This window comes from Durio zibethinus, chromosome 26, assembly GCF_047325235.1.
Source record: "Durio zibethinus cultivar Kanyao isolate XHJ-2024 chromosome 26, ASM4732523v1, whole genome shotgun sequence".
NCBI classification, from domain to species: Eukaryota; Viridiplantae; Streptophyta; class Magnoliopsida; order Malvales; family Malvaceae; genus Durio; species Durio zibethinus.
In genome coordinates, this window is record NC_143187.1 from 10,171,183 (window position 1) to 10,192,592 (window position 21,410).

The window sequence follows — 21,410 nt, forward strand, 5'->3', positions numbered from 1 at the left end:
AGTATATTAATAATGCATCCAATATAAGTATTAAAAATTAAGAAGCAACTGGCCTTTAACCATTTCTGATGCTCTTTCCATTGACCATCAATATTAGTAGTATTCTAATTCATGTTTTCATATAATATATACTATTTCAAGTGTTCATCTATGTTATGCGACTATACATTCCTAAGAGTTGAAAGTTACATCCAATATTAACTAAGTTTTGATGCATATATCACCTACTTAAAGAGTTGAATTCGTATTAATTTTAAATAAAAAATAAAAGGTACACACAAATCAAATAAAAAAATGAAAGGTATATACATCGTATAAAAAAATAACAATGAAATAGATAAAATGTTTTTATAGTGATTTACATATATAGTGAATTAAAAATTAAAGGGCAACTAAGCTTTTTTTTTTTTTTTATCATTCAAGGGATAAAATCTTACATTAAAAGACGGAATCCTACATTAAGGAGAGAGAAGAGGGTTGAGTTTTGAACCCCAACTATGATATCTTTTTTAAGAATATCTTAACGACTGAAGACGGCAACTAAGCTTTTACCATGTCTGATGCTCTATCCGTCGACTATCCACAATACTTAGTAGTATTTTAATCCAAGTTTTCATAAAATTTATTATTTCAAGTGTTACTCCATGCCATGCGACTTCAAATACCTAATCGATGACAATGTCTGAAACAGCATGGATTTTCTTAAAAAGCATAATGTTTTATGAATCATAACAGCTGCGCCAACGGCACTTTTCTTGCCTCTAACTACAGGTATCGAAGAACCTCCAAAGTTAAAAATAACACCAATGAGAGCTCAACCTCCAACGCCATTGCCCAAACTCGAAGACGACCTGGACCTATCAACTCGGCCCACTTCATTCCCGAATCAAACTCCTAACACCTTAGTCCCTGGTCATCGGAAAAAAGGTACCGGTGTCAGGGCATGGCTTTTACTGGACTCGATGGGCCAGACCCAGGTGGTGGAGACCGGAAAGCATGCTATCATGAGACGCACGGGTTTACCTCCGCGAGATCTTCGGATATTGGATCCGCTTCTGTCGTACCCGTCAACGGTCCTGGGTCGAGAAAGGGCTATCGTGATTAACTTGGAGCACATAAAGGCAATCATCACGGCCCAAGAGGTTTTGCTGTTGAATTCTAAGGATCCTTCGGTTAAGCCGTTTGTTGATGAGCTGCAAAGCCGGATTTTGTGTCATTATCAAGCAACCAAAGTCCAGGTTTTTGTTTATCTTTGCTTATTGATTTTGTTTTATGGCCTTTTGATTTAGAGTTCTTTTTTTTTCCTGCTTTGTATTTTCATAAATGAAATTCACTTACTTCAACAACGAAAAATTATGTATTTATTAGCCTAATCTTGTTTTTTTTTCTCTTTAGGATGGTGCGGTTGATGATTCCAACTGCATAATTCGAACTAGTTCCAAACATTGGTCAGCAAGGTTTTCACAGCCTAAGAATCAAGATGAGGAAGGTGACGCAGAAGAGAAACGGGGTCTTGAGAACTCAGATGGATCAGAGATTCTTCCTTTTGAGTTTGTTGCACTGGAGGCATGCCTTGAAGCTGCTTGCAGCTGCTTAGAAAATGAAGTGAGTATCTTCTTGTCTGTTAGATTGTCCTTGAACCATTTTCGCCATCATGTTGTTTTATTCGTTATATGATCTGTTCTCTTTTGGTTATCGTTTTTTGTTGCCAAAGCAGGCAACAACATTGGAGCAAGAGGCTCATCCAGTCTTAGATAAGCTGACCTCAAAGATTAGTACTCTCAATTTGGAGCGTGTTCGACAAATTAAAAGCCGGTTGGTTGCAATAACTGGGCGAGTTCAGAAGGTTTGAGTATTTTAATCTTTTGAACTATTTATGCACATTTTCATTAGTTTGACCTGAAAGCTCTTCTCTCGTGTCATGGTAGATGCAATTTTTGAGTTCCACCAATTCAACAATGCTCTTGTTTCTAATTCTTTTTTTCTTATTTTATTTAAGCTTCCACTTTCAATTTAAATTAAGTATATGAATATCTATGCTCATATTCAGGTGAGGGATGAATTGGAACACTTGCTAGATGATGGTGAAGATATGTCTGAGATGTATTTAACTGAGAAACTTCTTGAAAATTCTTCAACCTCGTCTATGAATGAGGCAGATGATATGGATGAAGAGGTTCTTCAGAGAGACATTGACAAGAGGCACTAAACAGTTTCTCCAGTCATTTTCATTAACGATTCCCTCTTTTCAGTTCATTTTATTTGCAATCTTCTGCATCTCAGATTTGTCTCGTATTTTCAGGAAAACAGCTGAAATCTCTTTGGCAACCAATTATGACGGTGATCTCCAAGACTCTGACAACCTCCAAGATTATTTATTTGGTGCTCCTAATGCAATTGGCAGAGCCAGCCATGGAACTCGTACAAGTACCACTCACAGTGCCATCATCAAGCACCTTGATGTAGAGGAGTTAGAAATGCTCTTGGAAGCATACTTCATTCAAATTGATGGCACACTGAACAAGCTATCCACGGTATGTCACTTGCATTTACCACTTGATTACTGTCTCCTTGGTTGGCATCCAATAATTTGGACATGGTTCAGTCTCATCCTTAAGGAACTTGATTCAATATACTGGTACAGCTTTAAGCCAGTAATCCAGCTGAAATCCTAGCTGAGCTCATTTTATGGACTTGTTGCTTCACTCAAAGTGGATAAGATTGATATATTATTCATAAATATTTTTGAAGAAAGGGAGATGGATGAAATAATGCAATGGATATCCAGATTGCATCTACTATTGGACTTTTTGCTTTACTTATATGATAATAAAGGAAAATGCAAGTATCAGAGTCTAAAAGGCTATAATCCCTGTAACTATTCTGGAAAAGAACTCATGTTGCTTTCTGACTACCACTTTTCATATTTTATTTGGAAAAGAAATTTAACTTCTGAATATTAAAGCTGTATGACCCCTTTTATATATATTTCATTAGCATCTATTAGATCGTATGTTAAGCAATATACACCATATATATTTTAAACCTTCATCGGCTGTATGGAGATTGGCTTCTTGTGATGCAGGTTATAGATATTAATTTTTCTCAATTTTGTTTCTTCCTTCTTGGAAGTTGAGGGAATATGTGGATGACACAGAAGACTACGTTAACATAATGCTGGATGACAAACAGAACCAGTTGCTTCGGATGGGAATCATGCTAACGACAGCAACCCTTGTCCTTACAAGCTTTATTGTAGTTACTGGTCTCTTAGGCATGAATATCCATATTGCGCTATTTGATTCAACTGTATCAGGGATGCCACAGTTTCTGTGGACGGTTGGAGGTGGTACAACTGGGATAATATTCCTCTACGTGATTGCTATTGCATGGTATAAGTACAAGCGCTTGTTATAGTAGTTGAGACCAAGCTGTATAGCTTCTGAAGCCACGCATATATATGGGTGCTTTATGCGGACAAGACTAATGGGTACGTAATTACATTTATATATCCTGTACATGATGACCTGTATTACCCTGTATAAATCTCTCGAATGCTTTTTTTTTAACAATTTGTAACTGTAATACATGCATTTGTGGCTGCAAAGTTTTTAGGCTTCTTTTTCTCTGGTTTCCTTTTTCCATCCATCTTTTTAAAAAAAAAAAAATTTTTTTACCTGCCTTTTTTTTTTTTTTTAATTTTTACCTTGCGGAAGCAGCACCAGTTACCTGCCTATGTGCAGAAACAAAAACCATGAATGAATAATCTCTTAAACTGGTAATTCCCCCTCAGAAGTCAGACCATATAGGCTATTAATAGGTTCTGCTGTCCGCTCCTTGAAAAGTTCTTCATCAGCCTGAAAATTCACTTAGAAATTAATTTTGCATATAAAAAGTATTGGCAATAAATCAGGTTTGTAGTAATATTAACCAATATATTTTACAAAAGGGTAACGCATAGTGGGATTGAAATTGAAATCTTAAGTTACTAATTATATGTACCAAAATGAAAGAAGAGAGAAAAACAAAGAATCTTGTAATTTGAGACAGATTGAAAATGTCCTTATGTATAAAATCTGACACTTAATTACCTATATTATTATTTTTATTTTGTTCATAGGAGGACAAAACCCTTACAAAATGAAAAAGGGGATGATGGAGTTTGAACTCATACCTACATTTCTTCAAAGCCTGTTAACCTCTAGGACAAGAGATGGAAGAGAATCACTCTATATTATTAATCTTCTGTTATCAGAGCTTGGATGCATTAACTTTTTATTCAAGTGACCCTTTCATTCTTACGTGTTTTCCATTTTCTTTTTGATAAAGGACAAATTACATAAATATATCCTAAGATTTAATGTGATTTGAGTTTGTTCGCGGAAGTTTAAAAAGTGACATTTAACTACCCTGAGCTGTGTATCAGTGACATTGCATTAGTTTTCTTTAATACCGTTAACACCTAATCAATAAACCCTAGCTCTTTCCCTAAAATTTTTTTGTTTGCTATTTCTTATATTCGAACTTTTCAAAGAAAAATTGAGTTGAAAGCATGATTTTTTCACAATTTTTAGCAAGTAGGGGATCAAATGGTCGAAAAGTATGCTATTGTGATGTGGAATCACTTGTAAGAACATCTGGAACAAGGAATAACCGTGGGTAAAAATTTTATGGATGTAGCAAATTTAAAGTGAGAAGTATTTAATTTAATCTTGAAATAACTTGTAGGATAATTGAAATAATGTATTTAATCTTACATTTCTTGTTAGGGAAGTAAAAAATGTGATTTTTTCTAGTGTGTGGATGAAATGTCATGTGATTTTGCAAAAAACAAAAAAGATGGTTAAATTTGAAGAAACAATCAAGAAAATGGAATATGAGATTTTCATGTCAAATTCAAAGAAGCAAGAATTATTTAAAGAATTGGTTTTAGTTTCAGCAAAAAAAAAAAAAGTTTGCAAGAAGAATTAGTCAAAGCAAAAAAAAAAGAGCTGAAATCAAAGGAAGAACTTACTGACAGTCAGAATAGAGGAAAAAATGGGGTGTTTTTAATTTGTTTAAGTGTTTTGGTTTTGCTTATAGTAATTTGGTATGATCACTTTAATCCAAGAAGCTGTAGAAGCCAATTTTTGAAATTGAAGAATTAAAATTCTAGTGTTGATGTTAGTGGGAAGGAGTTAATGCTTTATGTGTACCAAGTGTTTGTTGAAATGACCCAATGAACTCTATGATTAATATATATAATTTTCTTTTATTGTAGCTATGTTGAGTTATTTCTTTTATGGTAGCTGTGTTATTTGATTTATAACACAACCAATAAACCTGTAAAAAGCCATATTTCCATTAACTACCACATTTCCTAACACCCAGTAACCATATTTGAAAACAACCACATTTTCATCATCAACATTGTTTGACTAAGAAACATAGCAAAGAACATGAAGGCCTATAATTCATATTGATATGAGAAACAAATTGTGCTTTTAATAGAGCAACATTGTACAATATTAAACTTGTAAAGGTATTGGCTATAAATAAAAAAAGATTATATCCTAAAATGGTTCATTCACATTCAACCTAAAAAGATATATCCTAAAATGGTTCATTCACATTCAACCCAAAAAGAACTATACCACATTCAACCAAAAAAAAACTATACCACATTCACCTAAAAAGAACTATACCAACAATAAGCTTATATACAAAAATCCATATACGCTAAATTAATTCCTAACTTCCACCTAACAAGAACTATAAATCAACATACATCATCAAAATAGTATGTACAAACCATTCCCAAATTGCACCCAAACTCATTGGCTACTAGTTGCTTGGCTATTAACTCTTTTGGTTACTAGTTTCTTGATTTCTACTAGTAGTATGATTGCCAAATGGTTGACTACCAAATGCATGGTTACCACTTATAATAGGCTTACTCTTTCTTCTAATTAGTGTAACTTTTGACTTAAAATATCATCTTCCTCTTTTTTTAGTAATATTTATAATAGCTTTTCTCATTAGACTTGTGCCAAGATTTAAAGTTGTAGTAGTAACTGAAACTTGTGTATCAACATTTGCAATACCTTTTCCTCTCGTACCAACATTGCCATAATTTCTTGTAGTTTTTCATTTTGTAGCAACATTAGTAATAGCTTTTCCTCTTGTACCAATAATGCCATCAATTTTTTCTCTATCAGCATTAAGAAGCACTTCTTTAGATCTGTTTCTTTGGATTTATATTTCTTTAGATCTGCTTTTACTAAAAGCCTTGACTAGTAGCCTTTCCTCCTGAAGTTGTCCCTGAAGAAGATGCAGCATTCTGGGCAACCTATCAAAATAACCATATAAAAAAAATAAAATAAACAACAAGATAAACAATATGATAAACAAAATTAGTAGAAACAAAAATTATAACTTACACTCTACTAAACAATCTAATAGTAGGTTATTAACAGAAACTTTAATAGCAGAAACAATCAAAAAAATAAAAACAGCAAAAATAACCTTAACCTTATATTGACACTCTGATACAATATGATACAATCAGATAAACAAATATAGTATGAAACAAAAAATAGTAGGCTCATAAAATAGCATGAAAATAAAAACAGCATGAAACAATCTGATAAATAAAAACAGCAGAAACAACATTAACCTTACATAATAGAAATAGTAAAAACTACTAAGTATAGGTCCTTAACCTTGTTAACCTTATTAACCTTATCCTTCTTTACCATGAATCTTTCCTATAATTGATGCCTTGCAACATCCCACATTGTGTCTTTCTTGACCATAGTTTCCACACTTTATTGGTTTATTCCTCTTATATAATTTGTAAGGATTTTGAGGTTCATCAATTGCTTTCTTTTTTAATTTTTTTGGTCTGTCTAGTGGCTTACAAATGATTAGAGGGGCTAAAGGATGGTTATTTGTAACTCATTCATATTGTCCTAGAATAAAGTTAATTATGCTATCAAATGTCTTCATGTAAGTCTTTTTAGAGTAGCAAGAATGGATATAACTTTTTGGTTTCTCTTTGTTCTTAAAAATAGCTAAAACAGTATGCTTACAAAGGATTCCAGTCAAATTTCAATACTTGCAAATGTAACTCTGTTATGCCAAATTCACAACATGGCTAGATACATCACATTCAACTTCATAAATATACCTACTAGCTAAAACTGAAAAATGGTTGAATGAATCTTTTTTTATTCTTTCTTATTTGTCCTAAACATCAAAATAAATAAGGCTTTGGTATGACTCCATTCCAACTCTTTTAGCATAAAACCTTTTCATCAATATTTTCCTAATATATTCTAACATGCTCAATATAGGTAAATCCCTAGCTTGTAAGATGTAAGCATTAAATGACTCACTAAGATTATTAACCAATAAATTACTCTTGGTTCTTGTGCTAAAATAAGACCTTACTTATTTAGATGGGTTCAATCTACTTACCCAAGCATAGGCCTAGCCTGTTTTGTCAAGTTTTTTAATATGCAGTATGACTTTTTCTTATTCTTTTACTGACCCAACACTTGTTGCTTTTCACAAAGCTTGTTTATACTCTTTTCACTTAAACTATCCTTTAAAATTTTGTACTAGTGCCTCAAACAGAACTTATGCTCGACTTCAGGATATACTTCTCGAAATGTTCGCTCCAATCCCTACCAAATAAATAGAAAAAAACATATATATTATTAGAAATTAGAACATAAAAGATATTAGATAAATAGAAACAACAAGAAATTTCATAACTTTTATTGATTAGACATGAATTCTAATCTCAGTTCATGAAAATTGCCAACTTATTCATGTTACAGATTAAGAAACCAAGACTAGGTTTCTTTATTCTCTTGTTTAACTATTGTATAACAAAATGGGAAAAAGTTTTCATTCCCATCTTGATCAACAACACTAAGTAATTGTCTTCCAAAATGATATTTCAAGTGAAAGCCATCTAGCCCTGTCAACTTTTTACATCCATTAATGAATCCCTTTTTCTGTGTATCAAATATAATGAAGATCCTTTCAAATCTATGACCAAAATCTCTAGAAAAACTAGTTTTATCATCAAAATTTTTAGATTCTAATTTCATCAGTACAGAGCTCTCTGAATTTGTCTGTTGAATCATATCACAGTAATCTTATAATTTGGCATACTACAACTTCACATTTTCTTTCATCATTTCTTTGGCTTTTCTTTTAACTTTATATACTTGAGAGATAGATACATCAACTTTTATATCTCTAAACATCTTTCTTCTAATCTTTTTAGTTTTTCAATTAGGATTATATTTCAAGTCATCAAAGAATTTTTTAGCCAAATAAGGTGTAATAACCTGATAAATCTTGAACTTTCTCAAACAATTATAATTCAAATTAAAAATCTTGATTTGAAATCTTTGATCCTCCTTCATCCTAGAAACATATATCCTCCGTCCACGATCTTTAACACATGAAGTATTAATCTTCATCCCATTATTTATTTTAAACTTATAGTCAAAGCTTTGCTCACACAATACTCCTTCAATGCCTTTTTATAAACAGAGGCACTAATAAACTTCATTCCAACCTTTAACTTTGAATTTTTCATATCAACCTCTTTATCAAAGATAATATATAAATCTTCCTCATCATTAGATCCATGCACATTATGTAAATCACCATCCTTTACCACATTATCCCTAAACTTCTCTACATTATTACTTTGAACCGCTAGATCTGGACTAAGTTATCTAATATTAGCCTTCTCCCTTTCCCTTTAATTAGAATTATCAACAACTTCTTCATCCTTAAAAATATCATAAGATTCTAAAAACCCTTCATTCAACCAGCTAGGGTCATTGCTAGAATAACCATCATTGTCTACTTAATAATCATTATCATCTTTATTACTATCCTCATCACTATGTCCACTAACCTCATCATTACCTCCACTAACTTCATCTCCCTCATCTATATTTTCAACTTTCTTATCAGCATTCTAACTTTATAACTTTCATCCAAATTAACAACACTAGGTTGACCCTTTTCTACCTCTTTTTCATTCATACCTGGTGTCATAACGTATAGATCTATAAATCTATAGCTAAACTTAATAAGAAGAATTATCACCAATCATTTTTTGTCTAGGTGTGATTGATCACTTAATGAATCTATCCTTTTAAGGGAATCCTAAACTTGACTAAAGGTACCTAAAAAATAGGTTCTAACTTTTTAAATAAAACTAGGTTTGAAAGTTCGATTACGTGTAGAAAAGGTTATAGTACCACCACAACACCCTGGTACCATTTAATTTTAAATTATCCTACCAATTGTCTTGAGTTTAATAGTTTTTATTTTAGTGTTTAAATATTGAAAATAACTTCTAAGATTTTTCTATCAATCTAGTAAAATTCTTAAAAATACTTTTCACCTCAAGAGTATTCAAGAATCTCATTTATTTTCTTAAAGAGATTTCGTCATTGAAAAAAGATTTAATCATTTTTTATTTTTGTTTTATTAAAAATATATATGATTCTTTTACTATTTAGACCAAAATTAAAAATATTTTCTTATCTAGAAATATCTTAGATAATCATTCATTTGTGATTACTAAAAATTTCATCATCGAAATTATTTTTTTTTATTTCTAAATTTTTTACAATTTAGGTTAAATTTAGAATCTAAACTCTTGTTAGTTTCTTGATCTTTGAAAAGAAAATAATATGACAATTATTTTTTTAAGTTTCATTTAAATACTTCCATCATTTGTGTTGAATTTAGAAAAAATCTTTCACTTAAAAATCTTATGAAAATTCAACCATTTGTGATTTTTTTAAAAATTTCATCATTGAATAATTGTCAAATATTTTCAGCCAAATTTTTAATTTTTATTTTTATATTTTTAATTTAAAAAATATAATTATTTTTATTAAAATTTTATAAAAATTGTTTCACCATTTGGGTCAAATTTAAAGATATTTTTCATCTAGAGATTTATTAAAAAATTTACTATTTAAAATTTATAAGATTCTTATTCTTGGATAATTGTTAATTATTCTTTAAAAAATTTATTAATATTTTATTTTTTGTAAATACTTTCTAATTTTTCCTAAAAATTAGACATAAATAGTTAAATAAATAAAATAAAACAAATAACCAAAGAAATAAATAAATAAATAGACAATTATGATAAAATACAAAGATAACTAGAATTAAAAAAAAAAGACAAATAAAAAGTAAATACTAAAAATTGAGTCGCCATTGATTCAAGAGCATGTGGGTCCTTATAATTGTGTTTCTTTTCAATTCCTTTCTCCAATACAAAACTCTCAAAAGAAAATCCTAATTATTTAAACCTAAAACACTAGAAAAGACTATAAAAAAAAACTTAATTTTTTTGCTTTATTTTTACTATTTCTCTCTTGATTTTTTTGATTGATTCTTGATTGTCTCTAACTGATCCTAATAAGGTCTTTTTATAAGCCTCTAATCTCAATTACAATAGAAAAATGAGTTTTCTTAGTTTGAATCTCTTAATCAACTTCAACATAGGATTTTTAATCCAAATCCACCTCTCAAACCATTTCCCATTTATAATCATTTTTCAATTAAAACCATTTCAATTCAACAACCTAATTAGAATTAAACCCTCTTCAAGTTTCAACAAAATAATTCTTTTTTCTTTTTTGTTTTATTTTTAATAATAGAATACTAAAAATAAATTTAAAAAATTCAAAGCCTAATCTTAAAATATAAATTCACCCCAACCTAAATAGGTTGTCTACAACTATCCTTCTTTATATATTTTTAGTGAAACAAGAATTGTGTAAAAATATAAATACCCATTACGTCCAGATTTGATACAAAGAAAAAAGCTAGAGAGATTCAAAATTTGCAACTGAAATTCAATGATTCCCAACTTGAATCTCAAAGGTTCATTATTAAATTTAAAGATTCTCAATTTGAATTTAAAGATTTGCAAAACATTTAAGGTTCTCTCAAAAATTCAAAGAATTGCAATTAAATTCAAAATTTCACAAAAAAATCAAAGATTCACAAAGATTTAACGATTTGCAAAATTCAAGATTCACAAAAGATTCAAAGGTTTGCAAAAATTTCAAGATTCGTAAAAGATTTCAAGATTTGCAAAGGTTTCAAAACTTGCAAAGATTACAAGTTTAGCAAAGCTTCTAAGATTCGCAAAGAATTTTAAAAATTCTTAATTATAAAGATTCGCATAGATCAAAGATTCATAAAGATTCTAAGATTTGCAAAGAATATCAAAGTTTAACACTTTTAAAGATTCGTAAAAATCCAAGATTCGCAATGATACCAAAGATTCATAGGTTATTCAAGATTCACAAAATTACAAAGAATTTTTAGTTCCACAAGAATTTCAAATTCGAAAGGATTAAATATTCACAAGAATTTTAGATTCGTAAGAATTTAAATTCACAAGATTTCAGTTTCGCAAGAATTTGATTATTAAAATTTTAGATTCACAAGAACTCAAATTCATAAGAATTTTTAGGTTTGTAAGATACAAAGATTCACAAGAACTCATATTCGCATTTAAGAGATTCACATCCAACATTTAATTCAGAGATTTTCGAGAATTTAAATTCGCATCAAAATTACTAGGCTCACATCCAACATTTAAAGGTTTACATTCTAATATTCTTGAGATTCACACTAAAAGTTAAAGATTTTTATTTGAAAAACTTTAGGGCTTCACTTGCAAGATTTCAAAGATTCTAATTAAAAAATTTTAGTGTTTCACATCTGATATTTTTCATTAAAAACTTTAGAATTTCATCCAAAATTTCAAAGCTTCTCATTCGAGTTCAAAGATTTACATTCGATAAATTTAAAGTTTCACATCTAAATCTAAAGGTTCTCACTAAAAAAAATTTAGGGGTTCACATAAAAAATTTCAAAGCTTTACATTCGAGTTCAAAGATTAATATTCAATAAATTTTAGAGTTTCACATCTAAATTCAAAGGTTTTCATTTAAAACTAAAAAATTCTCATTTAAAACTTCTTAAAGATTTTCATTTAAAAGACAAAGATTCTTATTCAAAACTCCGTAAAGATTCTCATTTAAAGTTCAAAGACAAAGATTCTTATTTAAAACCTCTTAAAGATTCTCATTTAAAACTTTTTTAAGGTTCTCATTATTTTTAACTTTAAAAATGCTCCTTTAAAAGGCTCCACAACTTTAAAATTCTAAATGTTTTCCTCATAAAACATTTTTCCATTCAAGGATTCCCAACCTTATCTTAAAAGGCTTTCCGTAAAAAGTTCAAAATTTTTTATCATAAAATTTCTCAATTTTTCATCGAAGTCAAAATTTTGTATGTAATGAATGTCATGATCATGATCCAAATGCTTTCTTAATGATGCAATTGCAACAGTCTAGATTCTCACAATAATGCAAATGCCATACTTTAAACCACGATTCAAATGTTCACTACATGATGCAAGTGTATGGCCAAACCAACGTTTTAAATATTCACCAAATTATATAAATGTATTGTTCAAACTACAATGCAAACATAATGCATGTAATGTAGATATCACTAACATTAATGTCATGAAATTTTAATTAATTGTGGTAATATGGTTCTCAAGACTCCATCATATCACAATTTTTTTAGTTTTTTAACACTAACAATTTCAAAACAAATTCCTTCACTGATCCACATTATTTCCATTATCTGATCACAACTCACAGGTTACGTCAACTAAGCCATCACTATATATATCATCTTCTTAGGCTTCTTTCATCTGTTCATTTTTTTTGCTTCTATCATCCTGGATTTCTTTTTAAAGGAATGCAAGAATATTTTATGAATATTATCATTCATTAACTATCATTTCAAATCATGACAAATATAATGCAATCATACATTTCAAAGATTTATTATGAGGATGTAAAAATAAAAGAGTACAAGGTGAATAAAGAGAAAGGAAATCAATATAGGAATAAGTTCGGTACAAAAATAAATGGACAAAGGAACAAATTCAAAGCATATCACTAAGGATAGTACTGTCCAAACAATAAATATTCAGACAATTCTTAACATTAATCTAGAATTCTTTTTCAAAAACTCATTTCATTGACTTTCAAAATAATTTTAAAGCTCATCAAACTTTGTCCCAACTTTAGAAAATCTTCGAATGACATTGATCTTTCATATATTAAACTATCCATCCAACTTTTAGCTCAAATATTTTTTTTATCCAAATTGCCCTTCCAAGTTTTCAATTTGAGTATTCTTTTCTCTCCTTTCACATTTTTCTCATTTTTTTCATTTTTTTCACATTTCTCATTTTTTCACATGCTCATTTCTTTCATTTTTTTTCACTTTATTTTTTTTTCACTTTTTTTCTTTTTTCCTTCATCCATTATTGATATCTCCACGTCAATCTCTAAAGCAAAAGAACATAACACGATTCCATTGCTCCATCACAAGCATGTCTTAACCCAATATATGATCATTCAATTCGCGTATTCACATATGATTAAAATAACTTTTAAGGGTTGTAATGTAGGCTATGGTGAGGGGTCATGAAAGAAAAAGATAAAATAAGCTTAAAATATATGTTTAAAAGGTTCAAAACCAAAGGTTCATTTCTCATCATTTGATGCAACTTGGTACTTTGCCCCATTCCACATCATTTCATTACTTTTCTTTTCATTTTTCATTTATCTTATTTCTTACAAAAGGATTCTCATTACTTTACCTCAAATCATTTGTGGTATTTTTTTTGTAAAAGGGTTTTTTTTTGTTATAAATCTCTACTTTGAGGCCTTTTACGATCTTTTTTTTTTAAGTATGTTCTTCTCAAATTTTGCCCTTCAGTATAGAGGATGATTCTTGGTTGGGGTTCTTTAGAAAAAAAATCATAATAGGCTCAAAAGAAGTAGCAATAGATAATTTTATGAATGGTAAAAAAAAGACTATCATTTTTCATCTCAAACATGAATGCGTTCTTTGAAAATTATTTATTGAATAAAGATAAACTCACAGATAATTATAAAAGCCTATATATCTTTAAGATATATCTATTTTATATTTGCTAACATTTTACTTCTTTTACTCAAATAGTCTTCATAGATCAATATGAATGAATTTTCAAAATTAAATCTCAGAATTATTATTTATCATTGTCTAAACATTTATCATTGAGAATTTGAGAATGGGAATAAAAAGATATGGGAAAAATTAAGCATGGAATAGTGATTAGAATGAAAGAGAAAATATAATGAAATGCATCAACTTACCTTTTATTAAAATGATAAAAAAATGAAATCTTATTACATAAAAAAAAGCCCTAACATTATTCTAAACAAAATCCCAAAATGATAAGCAACATCCAACCAACCTTAACATCCTTATTTTTTTTCAAAATTATGCCACCGTGTGATTACGAGAAGGGTTTTGGTTGACATTCAACCCCCTTGATTCATCGAAACTCAGCAAACCTTTTTGGATCAAACTTTGCACCTTGTGTTTGAAAGCAAGGCAAATTTTTATAGAATGACCCACGTTTCTATTATGGTAATCACATGTGGCATTAACATCATACCATTTGGGATAGAGTGTCTTTAATGGTTCTAGAATAAATAGAGATATCCAGTCTTTTTTTATTAGTTCTAGGAATATCTTAGTGCAAGTTATGAGAATAGGATCAATATAAGCCTTTTTTTAGTTATTCCACAATCTTCTCAAATCACTCACTTAGTTATTAGGCCTAGAAGCTAATGTAATGATATGACTAGACCCATATATAAGCACTTAAAAGGCTAATTGGTAGTGTAGACACCCAATTTGGTCCAGGCCCGGATCAATTGAGCCTGGCCCAAATGGGTAAGCCCAATTTGGTTTTTGTTTTGTATTATTTTATTTTTTTTCCTTTTGTATTTTATGAATTTTATTATTTATTTATTACTACTATGTATTAATATATGTATATCTTTATTGGTTTATTTTTTTTCTGTTAACATTTATATGCATTTTATTTATATAGTTATATATTTATTATTATATTATAATTTATTTATTATTATTATTATTTTTTATCTTGTAATATTTTTTTTTGGATTTATCTTATTTTATTTTTAATTATCTGTTAATTTTTTTTTCATTTATTTGATTTTTTATTTATCTGATTATTCTTTTTTTTTTTTTTTTGGGGTTGTGATTGAAGGCTGAAGAATCCTACCGTGAATGGGGATTCAATTAAGAGTCCAGATTGGATTCAAAGATTGAATCCCCGTCTAAAGAGGAATTAGAATTGATCAAAAACTCCTGATCAATCCCTATAAAAGGGACCTCCTGGAACAGAACAGAACACAATAAAAAAAAAAACCAGTAAGCAAAAGCTACCAATTTGAGAGAAAATGGGTGTGTAAAAAATTTTAGAAGGCTAAGAAAAAGTTTAGAGGTGTGCTGGGAATTAGCAAAAATTTTTTTTAAAGATTTTTGGTGAATTTTTTCTGGAAATTTCTGAAAAATTCCAGATTTCGGTTGAATTTTCTAGCGAAATTTATATTTTTCGGTGAAAATTTCGGCCAACTTTGAAGTTTTTGGTGAGCTGCCTAGTTTTCGACAAAGGATCCTAGAAATCAACTAACTTTCGATGAAAAACTCAGATTTTAACGAAATTTTTCAGAATTCGATGAACATTCAACCGAAGTTCTTCGGCTGTTTAGAGAGAAGCGAGAGGAAAAAAGAAGAAGAGAGAGAGAGGAAAGGAGCTTTCTACCAAAAAACAGAGGGAAGAGCCTTATATACCCTCTCAAAATAACGTCGTTTTTACGTTAAGTGACCCAGAGGATCCGCGCGTTTTGTCGAGATACAACTCGACCCGAGCATCGACCCACTTCTTGACCCGCGCGTGTCTTCTCCCTTCGAGCCGATAGTCGAGCCGAGCCTTAAGCCGAGCCGAGCCGCTCCAGATTTTTTTTTTTGAATTTATTTATTTATTTGTTTATTTTATTTATTTTTTTATTTATTAGATTAAGTTTATTTAATATTCTTTTTATCTTTATTTTATTTTTTATTTTTACTTTCCTTTATTTAATTTTTTTTCACTTTTATTTTATTTTATTATTTTTAAAAAAAATAAAATTTCAAAAAAAGGGATTTTTAGGGAAAAGTTGAAAGTATCAATTTTCCTTAAAAATCAAAGTTTCAAAAAAAATATTTTTTTGAGAAAAAGTTGAAAGTATCAATTTTCCTTGAAAATCAAAATTTCCAAAAAATATTTTTAGGGAAAAGTTGAAAGTATCAATGTTCCTTAAAAATAAATTTTCAAAAAAAGGATTTTGAGGAAAAGTTAAAAGTATCAATTTTCCTTAAAAATCAAAGTTTCAAAAAAAAAAATTTTTTGGGGAAAAGTTGAAAGTATTAATTTTCCTCGAAAATCAAAGTTTTCAAAAAATATTTTTAGGGAAAAGTTAAAAATATCAATTTTCCTTAAAAATAAATTTTCAAAAAATATTTTTAGGGAAAAGTTGAAAGTATCAATTTTCCTTGCACAAAAATAATTATTCTTTCCTTCCTTTTTATTTTGATTTTGATTTTGATTTTTCTTTAAATAATCCGACGATAGAGCCTTTGCAAGTGGAACAATAGTTTTTCTCGCATACTCCTGAGGTGAGGGAATTTTCTCAATTTTTTGCTAAAAGTATTAGAGTCAATTGAGAATGATTTTCAATAGTTAATTACTTGGTAAAATTTTAAGGCTCATTAGATAACACAAATTTAAATTGGTACCATCTTTTGATGGGCGTTGTGAGGGTGCTATAATCTTCCTCACACGTAACCGAACTCCCGAACTCTGTTCTGGTTAGTAGACCTGAACCTATTCTTTTAGAGACCTTTAAACTTAGGTGTTCCCTGAAAGGATAGATTCTTTAGGTGGCCAATCGCACCTAGATAAAAAAGATTGGTGACGACTCCCTAAAATGAATGTCTAGCGATAGATCCCTGGATCTAGAATTGGTAGCTTAATAGATAAGCTGATTATGGATATGGTTAGTAAAAGGTCTACGTGATACCATTAACTACAAGATAATAAATAGGATGAATAGCTAGTGGATATGGAGCATAGCTTCTAAATTGTTGTCCTTCGAAATTCACAGTTTAGGCTTCAGTTTCTTTTTTTTTAGGCAATTTTCCTTTCTTGATAGGCTTTTCTTCTTAAAGCTTGTCACTCTTGATAATATTTTTAATAATTTCTTCTAAAATCACTATATTAGTGAAGTTTTTCGTTGCATTTTCTATCTTTTTTTTGTAGTAAAGAGATTTTAAAATACTTACAAATAGCATCATAGTCTCTTTCTCAGTCAAAGGTAATTAAACTTGAACAGCTATATCCTTTCACCTTTGGGTATACTCTTTAAATGATTCAATCGTCTTTTTCTCTATATTTTGTAAAAAAAATGATTAAGAGTTAGATTTATTATATGCCAATACTGACTAATAAAGTTGCAAGCTAGCTCTTATCAAGTGAATGTGGGATCGATTCAGCTAAACATATCATCTCATCACAGAACTAGTAAGGTTATCTTAGAATATGTACATTAGTAGCTTTTCATTATTAATATAGGTAAAAAAAATTTTACAGTACATAGTAACATGAGTTATTAGACATTTTATACTATTATACTTTTCAAATTTAAAAACTTTAAATTTTTTAGGAATAACAACATTTGCCCAACAACATCCATTAAACTATAGAAACCAATTTCCTCCACCACTCTTAACTTTTATTTGAGTATATTCATCTTATTATCACCTATTGAATTCCCCAGCGACTCGATTGTTTTGGTTTTTAATTTTTTTTTCTCAAAACTATCTAGGTTGAAGATTTAAACTGGCTTTACTACCTTATTAGTAAAAATAAGATTTACATAACTCTAGTAATGCCCTAGATTTAAAGCCAATAATATTCTGGAGTATGTATACCCTATAAGGTATGTAAACTACTAGGGTGGTGCATCTTATGTGGATTAGGCTTGATGTGACTCATAATTAAGAGGATAAAAAAGATCAATAACATCTTGTGATAGATGATTTTGTGGGCTACCATCTTGTTCTATGATATTTCCTTTATTTAACTTGTTTAGGGCTTCTAAAATTTTACTCAAATCTCCCTTAAGTTTTTCTTAGGCCTTCTTTATTTTTTCCAGATGATTTGTATTTTTTTGTTCCATTTACCTGGTCATGCTCTGGCGTTGTATTAATGGTGAATGTCTTGAACTGAGTTTTTAAACGATTGAGCTATTTTTGAACCTTATACCATAATTAGCATGCTCCATTACCAAATGTGTATGTAAAAAAGCTTTTTAACCTAACTTTTTTAAGAATCTTATATGCAGAAATGTATGAATGCATTGAATACTTGACATAACAAACTATGATTCATAAACACATGAATGTATGCACAGCAATGTATGACTACATGTACCAATGTGTCACATTATGATGTATGGATGAATACATATGTTAGTGATGCTAGATTAAGGATACAACATACAATAACTTAACAATAAATAAGGATCAAATAACATTTTTCATGAAGGTGATATGAATGAAGCACAAAAGGTCCACTCATATATCTTAACTATGGTTATATTCTAATGATGGGTAGATAGGGTTTTAATTTAAGGTTGGCTTTTTATGTTTTACTACATGTGGTTTGGGTTAAATCTAAAGGTTTCTAAATTGTTCTCACATCATTGTCCATCATAGATTAGTAAGACACTTCAATCTTCGCCCATCATAGGCTACAAATGAAAAAGATTTAATTTGAGTGAGAGTATTTTACTAGCCATTACGAAGGCTACCATCTCACGAGAGCGTGGGTACTTTATTTTCTTCTAAAAAGAATAAAATCTAGGCATAGAGCTCATGTAATACGCATGCATGTGTGAAAGAATATATATATATCTTTATTCATAATTTTCACAAGCCAAGTCAAAGAATAAAAGAATGAAAATAAATACAAACAAAAATGATCAATAATTTAAGACCAAGCAAACCAAAAACTAAGGATAATTCAAAATTAATTAATGGCTTGACCTCAGAATCTTCAGTGGAGTCACCAAACTATCATAACATATAGATTTGTAAATCTATAGCTAGACTTAACAAGATGAGTCACTACCAATCATTTTTGTCTAAGTGTGATTGGTCACCTAATTAATCTATCCTTTTAAGAAAATCCTAAACTTGACTAAGGGCCCTAAAAAATAGATTCTGACCTTTAAATAGAACTAGGTTAGAAAGTTTGATTACATGTAGAGAATGTTATAGCACCCTCACAACACCAATCTTAAGATGGTACCATTTAATTTTAAATTATCCTAACAATTATTTTAGTTTTAATAGTTTTTATTTCAATGTTTAAATAATGGAAATAACTTCTAAGATTTTTTCATTAATCTAGCAAAATTTTTAAAAATATTTTTTCACCGCAAGAATTTTCAAGAATCTCAATTGTTTTCTTGAAGAGGCTCCGTCATCAAAAAAAGATTTAATCATTTTTTTATTTTTATTTTTATTTTTATTTTATTAAAAATATATCTAATTTTTCCATTATTTGGGCTAAAATTAGAAATATTTTTTAACCTAGAAATATCTTAGATAATCATCCATTTGTGATTACTAAGAATTTCATCATTGAAATTTTTTTTATTTCTATTTCTAAATTTTTCACCATTTTGGTTTATTTAAAAAATTTTCTTAAAAGTTTCATTTCTAAATTTTTCACCATTTGAGTTAAATTTAGAATCTAAACTCTTGCTAGTTTCTTAATCCTTGAAAAGAAAATAATATGACAATTATTTTTTAAAGTCTCATTTAAATTCTTCCACTATTTTGGTTGAATTTAGAAAAAAATCTTTCACCTAGAAATCTCATGAAAATTCAAACATTTGTGATTTTTTTTTTTTAAATTTCATCATTGGATAATTGTCAAATATTTTCACCCAAATTTTTAAGTTTTATTTTTATATTTTTTATTTTTTTATTTGGAAAACATATAATTATTTTTATTGAAATTTCTTCCAAATTATTCCAATTTAGGTCAAATTTAGAGATATTTATCACCTAGTGATTTCTTAGAAAATTTACCATTTGAAATTTCTAAGATTCTCATCCTTAGGTAATTGTTAATTATTCTATAAAAAATTTATTAATGTTTTATTTTATTTTTTGTTTTTGTAAATACTTTCTAATTTTTCTTAAAAATTATACATAAATAGTCAAATAAATAAAATAAACAAACAAACAAATAAATAAATAGATAATTATGATAAAATACAAAGATAACTAGAATTTAAGAAGAAAAAACAAGTAAAAAGTAAATACCAAATATTGAGTCACGATTGATTCCAAAGCACCAGGGTATTTGTAACTATGTTTCTTCTCAACTCATTTCCTCAATACAGAACTCTCAAAAGAAAATCCTAATTATCCAAACCTAAAACACTAGAAAAGACAATAAAAAAAATCTCAATTTTTCTACTTTATTTTTACTCTTTCTCTCTTGATTTTTCTAATTGATTCTTGATTATCTCTAATTGATCTTAATAGGGTCTTTTTATAGGCCTTTAATCTCAATTACAATAAGAAAATGAGTTTTCTTAGTTTGAATCTCCTAATGAACTTCAACCTTGGATTTTTAATTCAAATGTACCTTTCAAACCAATTCCCTTTTACCATCATTTTTCAATTAAAACACTTTTAATTCAACAACCCAATTAGAATTAAACCCTCTTCAAGTTTTAGCAAAACAATTCTTTCCCTTTTTTTGTTTTATTTTTAATAATACAATACCAAAAATGAATAAAAAAAATTTAAAGCCTAATCTTAAAATATAAACTGTCCCAAACTAAATGGGGTGTCTACACCCGGTGTATATGGATTAACAACAGATAAAGGAGGTTCACCAACTACAACATAAATTAGAATTGTTCTTTTATCTTTATGACTACGAACCATAGCTTCAACTTCTCTATCTAAGCAAATTTTTTTTAATCCAGCATCCAAAGATAGTTGAGGAACACAGTAATACATTTCACTAGTGGACTCATAGCCTAATTTTATAACCTATTCTTGCACTTGAAAAAATGATAATCTATCTAAGGGAAAATCATCAACCCATGCAACATCCCCTCTTACCAGACCTTGTGAGGAATACGAATAAATAAATGATCAAGTTAATACATAGAATTGTTATTGACAAAAGTTTTTGTAGAGTGATTTTTATCAAAGGTCACAACAAAAACTAACCTCATACATCAACAATCTTGAACAAAAATTCATAAAAATTTACAAGTAAAAAAAAAAAGAGCTAAGCATCAGCATCATCGGTAACAATAGCAGTGGTACTTACATCATCAGTA

At 29.0% G+C, this 21,410-nt stretch overlaps 1 protein-coding gene across 1 annotated transcript; it reads left to right on the plus strand.

Annotated features, from left to right (window-relative positions):
• The first annotated feature begins 750 nt into the window (after positions 1 to 750).
• Positions 751 to 3,604, plus strand: LOC111318754 (magnesium transporter MRS2-3-like). Its single transcript, XM_022921627.2, has 6 exons — positions 751 to 1,238; positions 1,396 to 1,605; positions 1,718 to 1,846; positions 2,051 to 2,202; positions 2,303 to 2,534; positions 3,133 to 3,604. The coding sequence occupies exons 1-6, from the start codon at positions 807 to 809 to the stop codon at positions 3,415 to 3,417; spliced, it is 1,440 nt and encodes a 479-aa protein (XP_022777362.2). The 5' UTR covers positions 751 to 806; the 3' UTR covers positions 3,418 to 3,604.
• Positions 3,605 to 21,410: the final 17,806 nt, after the last annotated feature.

What these genes read in the sequence shown, in the direction of transcription:
- LOC111318754 (XM_022921627.2), top strand. Translation starts at nt 807, where the DNA reads ATGAGAGCTCAACCTCCAACGCCATTGCCCAAACTCGAAGACGACCTG. An exon ending in ATCAAGCAACCAAAGTCCAG is followed by an intron (nt 1,239 to 1,395) that starts GTTTTTGTTTAT and finishes TTTTCTCTTTAG; the next exon opens with GATGGTGCGGTTGATGATTC. An exon ending in CAGAGAGACATTGACAAGAG is followed by an intron (nt 2,203 to 2,302) that starts GCACTAAACAGT and finishes TCGTATTTTCAG; the next exon opens with GAAAACAGCTGAAATCTCTT.